Source organism: Procambarus clarkii, chromosome 86 (genome assembly GCF_040958095.1).
Source record: "Procambarus clarkii isolate CNS0578487 chromosome 86, FALCON_Pclarkii_2.0, whole genome shotgun sequence".
Classification (NCBI taxonomy): Eukaryota; Metazoa; Arthropoda; class Malacostraca; order Decapoda; family Cambaridae; genus Procambarus; species Procambarus clarkii.
In genome coordinates this window covers 18,340,144-18,353,547 of record NC_091235.1, presented here as the reverse complement: position 1 = coordinate 18,353,547, position 13,404 = coordinate 18,340,144, and the positions used below count along the sequence as shown (strand labels likewise).

Below are 13,404 nucleotides of genomic sequence, written 5' to 3'. Positions count from 1 at the left end.
GTGTGTGTGTGTGCGCGTGTGCGTGTGTCTATTGCAGCGTTTCTTTTTGTTTATTTTCCTAATGGTCGGTAGAAAGACTGGAGTGAATTTACCAATACCCAGTATCCACGAGTCAGAGGGCCTCATGACGGATCGGATCGGATCGGATCGGGACGGGTCGGGTCGGGTCGGGGACGGCTTCCCAGGCCTGAAGGAACTTAGTCCAGGATCCAGACAGTCTTCTCACGCGCGCGCGCGCACATGCCCTGCGCCTGGGGCCCGCAATCCCCTCCCCCCCAACACACACCCTCTCTTGTCAATCCCACAACCTCAATCATTCTTATTACATCTATTAATCTAATTTAATTTTTTTTCTTAATATTCTTCAACTCAATTCTCTCCATCTGAAATCTTGAGTTATCGATTAATTTCCTTTATTCTCCAAATCATCTCGTTCACCTAATTCCCTGATTATTTATGTTATTATTGTATTTATGCTTTTGACCTGTTTCTACCGCCTTGAGGTCTGTTTCTTATTCTCCTACCACCACTTATCCTCGCTCATGTCTCGCTTCTCTCACTTTTTCTTGTTTCTCTCTCTCTCTCTCTCTCTCTCTCTCTCTCTCTCTCTCTTCCTGCCATCATCTTAATTCATCATTGTCTCTGTTTTACCTCGTATTTTCCTGTTTTATCTGTATGGATTTATCGTCTCGTATACAAAAAATTAATCTTTCCTTCTATTTTTGGGGTTGATGCTCCTAACTTGGTTAAATTAAGCTTAGGACGTGAGGTTAGGATAGATATGATTGTATTAAATTAACATACGTTAGGTTTAAGTAGGTAGCTTAGATTCGGTTTGGTTTTGTCCGGTTAGATTATGTTTAGTTTCCACTGAAACCCCAGAGGATTCAGTTGAATCAAAGGTTGCATTGCTTTTACCATGTTGTGGTGTAGCGGTCTAGAACGTGGGCATGGGAGTACCCAGTGTGTGGGTTCGAATCCTCCTTAATCCAAGTTCTGGATTATATATTCAATAAAAAAAATCGGCTTATAATATACTCAAATTGCAGCAGTATTACCTCGAGAATTACTGAAGGAAAAGCTAAAACGAATGATATTCTTTAGTTGTTTTTAAATACGTCTTTGAAGATGGAAATAATTTTCCAGAAATAAACATTAAACCAAGGAGCAGAGAGTAAATACCGCGCTGAGTGCCAGCACACGCCATCTCTTGGGGAAACAAGTAAAGACACAATTAAAACATTACTCTGGGTAGAAGCCTTCACAACAAATGTATGAATGTGGGCTAAGGAATTATTTAGAAGGAGCAAAGCCAGATGTACGGGCATAACTGAGAAGGGAGGGAGGGAGGAGGAAGAAGGGGAGCAGGAGGAGGATCAGGAGGATCAGGATCAGGAGGAGGATCAGGAGGATCAGGATCAGGAGCAGGAGGAGGATCAGGATCAGGATCAGGAGGATCAGGATCAGGAGCAGGAGGAGGATCAGGAGGGGGAGGAGTACGTACCCACAGCAGCAGAGCGCCACAAATCTCCATTTGCCGAGTCGTATCACATGAATGACGCCCAACTTGAAGGACTTCATCTCCCCTACTTCCCGCAGCTTCCTGGCGACCGCCTTCTCTCTCTTGGTGCCGCTCACGCCCACAGCGGTTGCGGCGATGTCTGAGCTGTGTGTAGTTGTTGCGTTGTCACCGTTCTTGTCTTTAGTCTTCACTACGTGTCGAGTTTCCATTTGGTATTTGCTGCCTCGAGAATAGTCGATTTTGACCTCGATATTATACTGTCTTTCCTCGGCTCGATCGTCTTCGAATTCCTTGAGGTCTTCGTAGAGGGGATTGATGCCGTCAGCGGTCTGAGACCTGATGCCTTCAGCGGTCTGAGACCTGCTGCCTTCAGCGGTCTGAGACCTGCTGCCTTCAGCGGTCTGAGGCCTGCTGCCCTCAGCGATCTTCTGCGGCACGATGGGCTGCGGACCGCAGCTGCGGAAGTGGACGTCTTGATGTCTGGCGGGAGGTAAGGGACCGTCTGAGGACCTGAGGGGAGTGAGGGCTGCTCTGCTGTCCTCACGCGCTGCACTATGGCTCCTGTCCTCACCTCCTTGCTTGTTGCGAGACTTCTTAGGCTTGCATACCTTGCTGTAGATAGGAACCAACGTCTTATTCGCTCTGGTGTCCGTCGCGCTGCTGTAGGCGAGACGGCTCGAACCACCATCACTGTTTAAGCTAGCTCTATTTCCACTAGGATCGGCTAACGGTTCGTTTGACGGACGAGCAATAGGGACGTGATTTATGGCGTGACTGTGGCGACGGCCAGCAGGATCCTCAAGCATGGCCGTACCTGTGTTGGTGGACACGGGCGGTGAGTTGTTGTCCTCCGGATGTAAGTGATTGCCGTGACTGGGGTGCTGAAGGGCTCCTGGGGCAGGTGCTGGTCCTTCGTTATGGCGGGATCTATTCCCGCTTGTGTGGTGGTCCCGCCTCTTCATCAGGGGTCGCCAGTTTAGTCTGTATGGTCTACGTCCACTGAGTAACGGCCCAGAAGTTGCATGTGGTCCGCCGTTAGCTACTGGACCAATGAAGCGGGTTGAGTTACTATACTGGGGTAAACCACCGTTCGGAAGCCGGTTGCCGTTCAGATGCGTGCCGTTGTTCGGAAGGGATCCGCCATTTGGAGGCAGGCCTCCTCTCGGAGGCGAGCCGTCGTTTGGAGGCAGGCTGCTGTTCGGAGGCAGGCCGCCGTTCGGAGGCAGGCCGCCGTTCGGAGGCAGGCCGCCTTTCGGAGGCAGGCCGCCTTTCGGAGGCAGGCCGCCGTTCCGAGGCAGGCCGCCGTTTGGAGGCAAGCTGCTGTTCGAAGCCGAGCTGCCGCTTGGAGACCGGCGATTATTCGAAACAGTGCCGGATTTAGATATCGAGCTACCGTTTGAAATACAGCCATCGTTCGAAATACTGCCATCGTTCAAAAGTGGGCTACCATTTGGACTCCAGTTTGATAGTGGATCCCAATTTACAAGTCTGCAGCCGCTCAGTTGTGCGCCATTGAGTACTGAACTACTGTTTGGCAGAGAGTGACTATCAGGCGGGTAACCGCAGCCTGGTGGTGAACCATCCTTCGCTACCTGACCACCGCTCACACAGGAGTCGCCCTTCACACGCTCGTCGACACACCAAGGTCCTGATCCACTGCCGGACATTCTCCCGTCACTAGTGTAGTTCGCATAGGGCCTCGAGAACTGGTAATGATAACCGAAGGCCTCACCTTCCCCTCCAGTGCCACTGACGGAGTAAACGGCCCCCTCCGGAGACGGCCTGGCACTTCGGACAGCTTCAAGGGAAGGAAAGACTTCTGTTGAAGCAGTGGTCTTCGCGTTGGTCGCCACAGGAAATTCATCGGTTAAGTTAAAGGCCCTGTTGATGTGGCCTAGCCTGCAGCCGGTTTCAAACATCTCAATGGGGTAAGGTGGCACCGTTGGCACTGGAAGTACCATCAGGGCAGTGCTCGGTGGCTCCTGGCACCTTCCCTCCTCTACAGGCACGGAGAGCCGCAGCTTCCGCTTCATCTTGAAGAAGTTGGAGGGCCGATCCAGCGGCATCGTCGAACATTTGAAGCTTGAAATTTTGGACTGGTTCTCGAACGTCAACATTTTGACCATTGTAAGTCGAAGTCTCTCAAAACCAAAAACTCTTCGTACAGGAAACTATTTACACACACATACACAGTTCCTAACCCTTATCTTTCCATATTATTATGCAAGCTGAAAAAAATATTCATTAGTTTTAACACAAGAGCTGAACAATGAAACATCACACATGATAACATCAATGAAACATAAAACATCACACATTCTAGCTATAAGGTGCTGTCACGCCATGAGCTCTGGTCGAGTCCTCTCTACAGTACGAGCATATACAAGGTTAAATAAATCAACTTTGGACGGTTCTGGATGAAAAAAAGCTATGTTTCTCACAGTAAAAAAATCAAGAACCTAAATTATATATATTTTATCTGGTGTCAGGGTGTGTGTGTGTGTGTGTGTGTGTGTGTGTGTGTGTGTGTGTGTGTGTGTGTGTGTGTGTGTGTGTGTGTGTGTGTGTGTTTTGTGGTTAGGCCACATGACTTCAACTGTCCCAACATAAACTCTCCAGCACTCAACATCAAGCCCCGAATACCCAGCATGCAACATGCAGCACCTAGCACTCACCTAGCACCCAGCACCCTATCCCGAGTAACACACAAAACCAACACACACACAATGCCAAGTTATTGGATTACACCATCAGTTCGTCTGAAGGAATACGGAGAAGATGGTCAAGACGGTCAAGAAGGTGGATGGAGAGATGAATAAATGAGAGAGAGAGAGAGAGAGAGAGAGAGAGAGAGAGAGAGAGAGAGAGAGAGAGAGAGAGAGAGAGAGAGAGAGAGAGAGAGAGAGAGAGAGAGAGAGAGCTTCCCCCGTCTGAGATCACCATCTAAAGTGTGTACAAATCTCCCATTTAAATGAAGATAACGAGCTGCTTCCCTGGATACCTGCCTATACCGACCGGGATGTGTGAATAGACAATCTTAGCAGGCAGATGTCTTAACAGAAATCCGATGCTTTTTGTCTTAGTACTTGCCCTTATTAGTCGAGGTCAGATGTTTCCCTACCGACCTCAACACTTCGCCCTGTTTCGTTAACTCATGAGAGTGAATGAGAGTGAATGAGAAGGTGAATGAAAAATGGGGAGTTGAAGGAAGTGAGTGTATTTTTATTCATTTATACAAGAGTTCTTACATTCTTGTAAATCACGCATATAGCGATCCGGGCAGGGCCTTAATTCTAATTTTGGTTTTTCCCCGGAATACGACCCGTCAAATCGTTTAATTAACAACCAGGTACCCATTCACTGCTGGGCGAACAGAGGCAACAGTTAAGCATTGGCGCCCAGTCAATCCTCCCCGGCCAGGATACGAACCCAGACCAAAGCGCTCGCGAAACGCCGGCCGAGTGCTTTACCACTGCACCACGGGGACTGCAGGATTGATTATGTAATTGTGTAGCGTAGGGAGGATGATTGGGAGTAAGGGGGAAGAGTGATTGGGTGTGTGAGAGAGACTGAGGGAGTGTGTGAGCGCGTTTTGAGTGGGTAGGAGCTGGAGGAGAGTGAGAGAGAGAGAGAGAGAGAGAGAGAGAGAGAGAGAGAGAGAGAGAGAGAGAGAGAGAGAGAGAGAGAGAGAGAGAGAGAGAGAGAGAGAGAGAGAGAGAGGTCGTGGACAGTGAACATACCAGAGTAGGCCTCTCCTAAAAAGGCTGTAAACCAACTGACCACCCAAGTTTACAGCCCTGAGTGTGTCGTCTGGTCCGTGAGGCAGCTTAACAGTGCTTCCAACCTCTGCCGTTACTAATTTTGCCGGGGTTTGGTCAGCGCAATGGTGCGTAATATGCGTATACTTTTCCTCTGACTCTGAGAACCAATACATCTAGGCTCACTGTCAGTAGAGGACATACAGCGTTCAGCTGTCATCCCATAAGGGTAAGGTATTATTGGGAGAAAGCGCGAAGCCAGTGTCGTTATATTTCACAAGAATGATATGAGGATAAGGAGCCGAGATATGGTACAAGAAACTGGATGTAAGGACAAGGAGCTGGGATATGAGGACAAGGAGCTGAGATATAAGGACGAGGAGCTGGGCTACGAAGACAAGGAGCTGGGATTTGAGGATAAGGAGCTGGGATATGAGGATAAGGAGCTGGGATATGAGGACGAGGAGCTGGGATACGAGAACAAGGAGCTGGGATACGAGGATAAGGAGCTGGGATACGAGAACAAGGAGCTGGGATACGAGGACAAGGAGCTGGGATATGAAGACAAGGAGCTGGGATACGAGAACAAGGAACTGGGATACGAGAACAAGGAACTGGTATACGAGAACAAGGAACTGGGATACGAGAACAAGGAACTGGGATACGAGAACAAGGAACTGGTATACGAGAACAAGGAACTGGGATACGAGGACAAGGAACTGGGATACGAGAACAGCCTCAAGGAGCGGTGCCCAAACCATCAGGGATCGAACGCCGACCTTCTAAGACACAAGGCCTTGCTCTACTGACCAGCCCGAGCGGATGGTTCGTAGGGACAGAAGGGTGCTTCATGGCCCGAAACTAACACCAAAATCGCCTTTGCTTTCATTGAAGACGTCGTCGATTACCAACCTATACACACGAAAACAATAAATCTTGTGTCACAACAAATACAAAATGCAATACACACAATGTTGTATTTTGTATTCCATACACACACACATGTGACAGGTCGTAGGGGGGCAAAAAGACCCGCTACCACCGCTACTTAACCGGACTGGTATTACTGTCTCAGTAATACATGCTAACGGAAAGATACACCGGGTCTTGACTTGTTGGTGTGTCTAACACCAGAGGTGGTGGAACACCAGCTGTGGAACACCACCAGGTGTGGAACACCACCAGGTGTGGAACACCACCAGGTGTGGAACACCACCAGGTGTGGAACACCACCAGGTGTGGAACACCACCAGGTGTGGAACACCACCAGGTGTGGAACACCACCAGGTGTGGAACAAGGCCACCATGTGTACAGAACAGTCGATAGTTTAGTAATGACACACTCGACGTATGTTATACAGGTTGCGACATTAATGCATTTTATTTTGTATTTACACCTGTGGATAGATCGGTCGACGTTTTGTGTTGTGGGGGACGACCCTCTATCCCTTGGCCTCTTTTGGGCGTGTGGAAGCGCGCGTGCGCGTCTCGCTGAAATACTCATGTTTTTCACAATATCCGACATTATTACCGCGTTCTTGTTAACCCTTAACGGCTGCAGCTCACGAACTCCGCTATGTAAGCTAACCTCTAACCCTCTCTGTTGTTCTCTCTCTCTCTCTCTCTCTCTCTCTCTCTCTCTCTCTCTCTCTCTCTCTCTCTCTCTCTCTCTCTCTCTCTCTCTCTCTCTCTCTCTCTCACTCTCTCTCTCTCTCTCTCTCACCCTCTCTCACTCTCTCTCACCCTCTCTCACTCTCTCTCTCTCTCTCTCTCTCTCTCTCTCTCTCTCTCTCTCTCTCTCTCTCTCTCTCTCTCTCTCTCTCTCTCTCTCTCGCTCACTCACTCACTCCCTTTATTGCCCACCATCTATGGTCCCTACATTCGTTTGGTCTCCACTCACCTCTTCCCTATCTCCAGTCTTCTATTCCCTCAATTCTTCAATTTCCATTTTTTCAATTTTTTCTCAATTCTTCAATTTCCATCCTTCTTTCCATTCTTGCCTCTTCCTCTGGACCACATCAACCGGAAGTAGTCGTAGTACAGTTCAGTGGGGAAATGTTGTTGTTGTATAACAAAATATGTACTTGAATCAACATAAAAACTTTGACAGCCTTAAACTTTTGTTTTAATTTCAGAACCTCTGAGACACCCTGAAGACAAGCGCTGCCATCGCTGATGAAACCGACGGGAACTCAAGCGCTGCCATCGCTGATGAAACCGACGGGAACTCAAGCGCTGCCATCGGTTTTTTTAGACCCCTTCGCTAGCTACATTATATAACACTGTGTATACACACAATGGTGCCCTGACACACTTACATTGTTCCCTCAAATAACGCACCTATTAACAAACATACCTTCTCCATAATTTTCCCTCTTTCTCTCTCTCTCTCTGAGGCAAAAACACTCGTCCCATAATTAAGAAACATAAGGTACGAAGCTTAACAATCACGTACAAAACCCCAGATAACTGGGAACGATGGATTTTTTGACCTAATATGAAGTGTTCCAACTTGACCAACCCCAGTTCACCTATAGACCCGGCTGTTCATTAGTCCGTATAGCGTCAAAAGTCACGTTTTAAATTTCACTCTACCACTCGCCCCCGCCCCCCGGGACCCCTTCTCTCAAGCCGGTGCGAAACCGCAATAAAACAGTTGAATTCGGAGTTCCGTAGAGCCGTGTGCCTTCCTGCAGCCGCGGGGTGAGTCCAGGCTATTGTTCCATGACCTCACTTGACACCCTAGTGACTGCTTCACAAACTGATTGTGAGAATAAGAGAACTGCATCGCTCGGAGGTGAGGATAAAGTGCTGTATCAGCTCTGCGGAGAGAATACAATATCGTAGCAGCTGTGGGGTGAAGCTACATTACTGTATAAGCTCTGGAGTGAGGATTTATATTATTGTATCGCCTCTGGAGGTGAGAATACAGAACTGTATATCGATCAGCTCTCCACACAAGCGCCCAACCATTTGGGCTGGACGGTAGAGCGACGGTCTCGCTTCATGCAGGTCGGCGTTCAATCCCCGACCATCCAAGTGCCAAGTGGTTGGGCACCATTCATTTCCCGCTCGTCCCATCCCAAATCCTTATCCTGACCTCTTCCAAGTGCTATATAGTCGTAATGGCTTGACGCTTTCCCCTGATAATTCCCTCTCCACACAAGCACAAACAATAAAGCAGGAAAACGAGCCACATTCACGTAACCACACAAGCAGGAAGGAGACAACCAGATTCAAAACACAAACACACAAATCCCTCCAAACACCAGGCATAACAACTACAATCACCAAAGAACATTATGGAGATGGGAGCCGAAAGAACCTCCTTTTCCACAGTATAATTCACGTCCACCCCTCAAAGACAAGGGAGAATGGACCACGGTGATGGGCCACGGTGATGGACCACGCTGATGGGCCACGGTGATGAGCCACGGTGATGGGCCACGGTGATGGGCCACGGTGATGGGCCACGGTGATGGGCCACGGTGCTGGACCACAGTGACTGCCAAAGTACAATAACAATACAGTTATAATATACGGCAATAGTTCCCCCAACACTAAGACGACGGGGATGCGTTGATCAGTATGTGTGTGTATGTGTGTGTGTGTGTGTATGTGTGTGTGTGTGTGTGTGTGTGTGTATGTGTGTGTGTGTGTGTGTGTGTGTGTGTGTGTGTGTGTGTGTGTGTGTGTGTGTGTGTGTATGTGTGTGTGTGTGTGTGTGTGTGTATGTGTGTATGTGTGTATGTGTGTGTGTGTGTGTGTGTGTGTGTGTGTGTGTGTGTGTGTGTGTGTGTGTGTGTGTGTGCTGCGGTTCCCACCACACCACCACTGCAACACCATGTCACCACACGCAGTATCTCACCGTGCAAGTTGCTAACCTGGAGTTGATGGGGGAGGAAGAGGGGTTTGTAGGGGTGGAGGGGGCGAGGAGCCCCACGGTGATGAAGGGGGGCGCAGGTAGGGTTGAGTGCTTGAGCATGGGGGCTTGTGACACGTGATGTGACAGACGGGAGGGGGGAATGGGATGGAAGGAAGGGGAATGGTGAACGAGACAACAGAAGAGGAGGAGTGAAAACTGGTTTCATGCAGAGGAATGACGCTTGGATCAAAACATTGTCTTCAAGAAACCTGATCTGGCATCCTTCAGAAGGGAGGGAAGGAGGAGGGGGAAGGGAGAGAATGGGAGGGGTAGGGGAAAGGATAGGGGAAGAGAGAGAGAGAGAGAGAGAGAGAGAGAGAGAGAGAGAGAGAGAGAGAGAGAGAGAGAGAGAGAGAGAGAGAGAGAGAGAGAGAGAGAGAGAGAGAGAGGAAATAAAAGTAGCAGCAGAACAGGAAATAGATATAAATATTTATACAGAGGTACAGAGAGCGAATCTTAGCAAGATAAACGCAAAGCACTCAACCACACATACACAGCCCCCCCACACACACACAACCAAACAAATGTACATCACCAAGTCTCACCAAACCACCATTACCCTCATAAATCAACCAATGAATGTCATCACCACAGCTTAATAAGAGCACCTTTAAGACACAGCATTAACATATCAAGTCCTGGGCTATTCCCCCTCCCCTCCCCACTCCCCCCTACCCCCTTCTCCTCCTCCTCCTCCCCCAGGTAAACTTGTCTGGGAGAGGGGGAGGGGCGGGGTACGTGTATTGGTTCTCACGCCCGTCAGCTGCGGTAATACCCACCCACGTACCCACTAGAACGATACCCAACCACACTCCCAGGGCCCCCTTTTCACTGTCTGCAACGCCCCCCCCCCCTCCTGTTATACCTGTCCCGTCCACCTAATATACACCTTTACACACAGAAATCACAATAACGTGATATATCAAATGAACAAATCCACATGGGCCGTGATGAGGGTTCGAACCTATTCTGGTATACCTATTCTTCCCCATATTGTCCCTGAGCCATAAACAACATCCCTACCCACCATACCTAACCCCTCCCCCCCCCAATACCAATCAACATCCGTGTCTCAGACTAGCGATGTTATAACTGCTAAAAACTGTTCCTTTCATCCAAACTGCTCCTTCAATCCTTCCATCTTCCCTGTTCCATCAAATCTCCTCCCCCCCTCACTCCCTATCGTGTCCACTAACCACTCCACCAGTCCTCCCCTCTCCAGCAGGCAAGTCCTATCCAGTCGTCCAGTCCTTTGACAGGCACAGCAATGGGGAAGGGAGCGATTCCCCCCCACCCCACCGGACTTAGCACACCTTATTAGTGCTGGACCCGCAGGACTCTGACACGAATATAACGCCAACATTCGTGAAACGCAGGGCGTGACCGCGCGAATCACCGGGGAGCTGTCGTAACTGTGTGAATATTTCCGGATAATTTGGTCACGGTACGGGTCGTCTTAGCAAGCAGGGCTTCCCTCCCCCCCTCCCCCCCCCCGTGTCTCTCTCCCACGGGAGGCTTCACACCCCGTCTAGTGGACGCTGGCGCCTCGCAAATTGTAAATTTCCGGAAAGTGGAGGAGGAGGAGGAAGCACCATGTGATGAAGCTGAAGGAACGTAGAGGTGTGTTGATAAGATCCCGGCTGTGAACACCAGGGCTGGCGTCTTGAGTCAGACCAGTGGGAGGGAAGGATGCTGGTGGGAGGGAAGGAGGCGAGTGGGAGGGAAGGATGCTGGTGGGAGGGAAGGAGGCGAGTGGGAGGGAAGGATGCTGGTGGGAGGGAAGGAGGCGAGTGGGAGGGAAGGATGAAAAGAATCAGATGAAAGGCCCCTCTTGTCTATGGCATCGTCTCCGTCAGGTCCTGAGAGGCCATGACATAATAGAGGGCGGCCCATCGTGGGGGGAGACATTGATGAACGAATGGATTTATATTTCCCACAACCTCTCCCTCAAACCCCGTCCGCTCAACCAATACGACCTTATGGTAACCACCGTACCATATGCAACGTGCTTTAACAAGTAGCGTTTCACAAAAATCCACTTTTCTATGTATAGGTTGGTTAGGTTGGGTTGGGTAGGTGGCTTGGGTTCGCGAATTTCTGTTTGGGTTAATACGTTCAATCCATCCACACACACACACACACACACACACACACACACACACACACACACACACACACACACACACACACACACACACACACACACACACACACACACACAGAGAAAAGGAGAAAAACGAAAAACAACAGAAAAACCCATGTTTCAACCAGGAATGTAAGGTAGCGAAACAACTGAGTAAAAGAACATGGAGAAACTACAGAAATAACAGAACACCAGAGAGCAGGGAGAGGTACCAGAGGGCCAGAAATGAGTACATCAGAGTGAGGAGGGAAGCAGAGAGACAGTTTGAAAATGACATCGCGAGTAAAGCCAAGACCCAACCAAAGCTGCTCCACAGCCATATCAGGAGGAAAACAGCAGTGAAGGAACAAGTGATGAAGCTGCGGAAAGGGGAGAACAGATACACAGAGAATGACAAGGAGGTGTGTGAAGAACTCAACAAGAGATTCCAGGAGGTCTTCACAATAGAACAAGGAGAAGCCCCTGCACTAAATGAGGAGGCGGCAACCTTGGAAACCTTGGAGGAATTTGACCTCACCAGTGATGAGGTCAAAAGGTGTCTGCTGGAGCTAGATGTGACAAAGGCTGTTGGGCCTGATAGAATCTCACCATGGATACTAAAGGAAGGTGCAGAAGCACTAAGTGTGCCACTCTCTATGGTGTATAACAGGTCACTGGAAACAGGAGACTTACCAGAAAGTTGGAAGACAGCTAACGTGGTCCCAATATACAAAAAGGGTGACAGGCAAGAGGCACTGAATTACAGGCCAGTTTCCTTAACTTGTATACCATGCAAGGTGCTGGAGAAGATCGTGAGGAAAAGGCTCGTAGAGCATCTGGAGGGAAATAACTTTGTAACGCACCACCAACATGGGTTCAGAGATGGTAAATCGTGCCTCACAGGGTTAATAGAATTTTATGACCAGGCAACGAAAATTAGGCAGGAAAGAGAAGGGTGGGCCGACTGCATTTTCCTGGATTGCCAAAAAGCCTTCGACACAGTACCCCATAAAAGGCTGTTAAAAAAGTTGGAGCAACAGGCAGGAGTAAAAGGGAAGGTGCTCCAGTGGATAAGGGAGTACTTAAGCAACAGGAAACAGCGAGTAACGGTGAGGGGGAAGACATCAGAGTGGCGAGATGTCACCAGCGGAGTCCCACAGGGCTCAGTACTTGGACCCATCCTGTTTCTAATATATGTGAACGATCTTCCAGAGGGTATAGACTCATTCCTCTCGATGTTTGCTGATGATGCAAAAATTATGAGAAGAATCAAGACGGATGAAGATAGACAGAGACTACAGGATGACCTGGATAAACTGGAGGAATGGTCTAGAAAATGGCTGCTGAAGTTCAACTCTGGAAAGTGTAAGGTGATGAAATTAGGCGAAGGGAGCAGGAGGCTGAACACAAGGTATCATCTGGGAGGGGAAATCCTGCAAGAATCAAATAGAGAGAAGGATCTGGGGGTTGATATCACACCGAACCTGTCCCCAGAGGCCCACATCAAAAGAATATCATCAGCGGCATATGCTAGACTGGCCAACATAAGAACAGCCTTCAGAAACTTGTGTAAGGAATCTTTCAGAACCCTGTATACCACTTATGTAAGACCAATCCTGGAGTATGCAGCTCCAGCCTGGAGTCCATACCTAGTTAAACACAAGACAAAGTTAGAGAAGATTCAGCGGTATGCCACCAGGCTCGTCCCGGAACTGAGAGGATTGAGCTACGAGGAAAGGCTAAAGGAGCTGAACCTCACATCCCTGGAAAACAGAAGAGTAAGGGGAGACATGATAACCACCTACAAAATTCTCAGGGGAATTGACAGGGTGGCCAAAGACAAACTCTTCAGCACGGGTGGGACACGAACAAGGGGACACAGGTGGAAACTTAGTACCCAGATGAGCCACAGAGACGTTAGAAAGAATTTTTTCAGTGTCAGAGTAGTTAATAAATGGAATGCACTAGGAAGTGATGTGGTGGAGGCTGACTCCATACACAGTTCCAAATGTAGGTATGATAGAGCCCAGTAGGCTCAGGAATCTGTACACCAGTTGATTGACAGTTGAGAGGCGGG

At 49.1% G+C, this 13,404-nt stretch overlaps 1 protein-coding gene across 1 annotated transcript in view; it reads right to left on the bottom strand.

Annotated features, from left to right (window-relative positions):
* LOC123767944 (uncharacterized) overlaps positions 1-13,404 on the bottom strand; it is a 276,215-nt gene that overhangs the window by 44,848 nt on the left and 217,963 nt on the right. The window contains exons 24-26 of the mRNA XM_069316973.1: positions 8,630-8,785; positions 8,015-8,102; positions 1,505-3,693 (exon numbers count right to left, since the gene is read on the bottom strand). Of these exons, the coding sequence (XP_069173074.1) occupies positions 1,505-3,693; positions 8,015-8,102; positions 8,630-8,785 (2,433 nt within the window). The remainder of the gene's footprint in view (positions 1-1,504; positions 3,694-8,014; positions 8,103-8,629; positions 8,786-13,404) is intronic.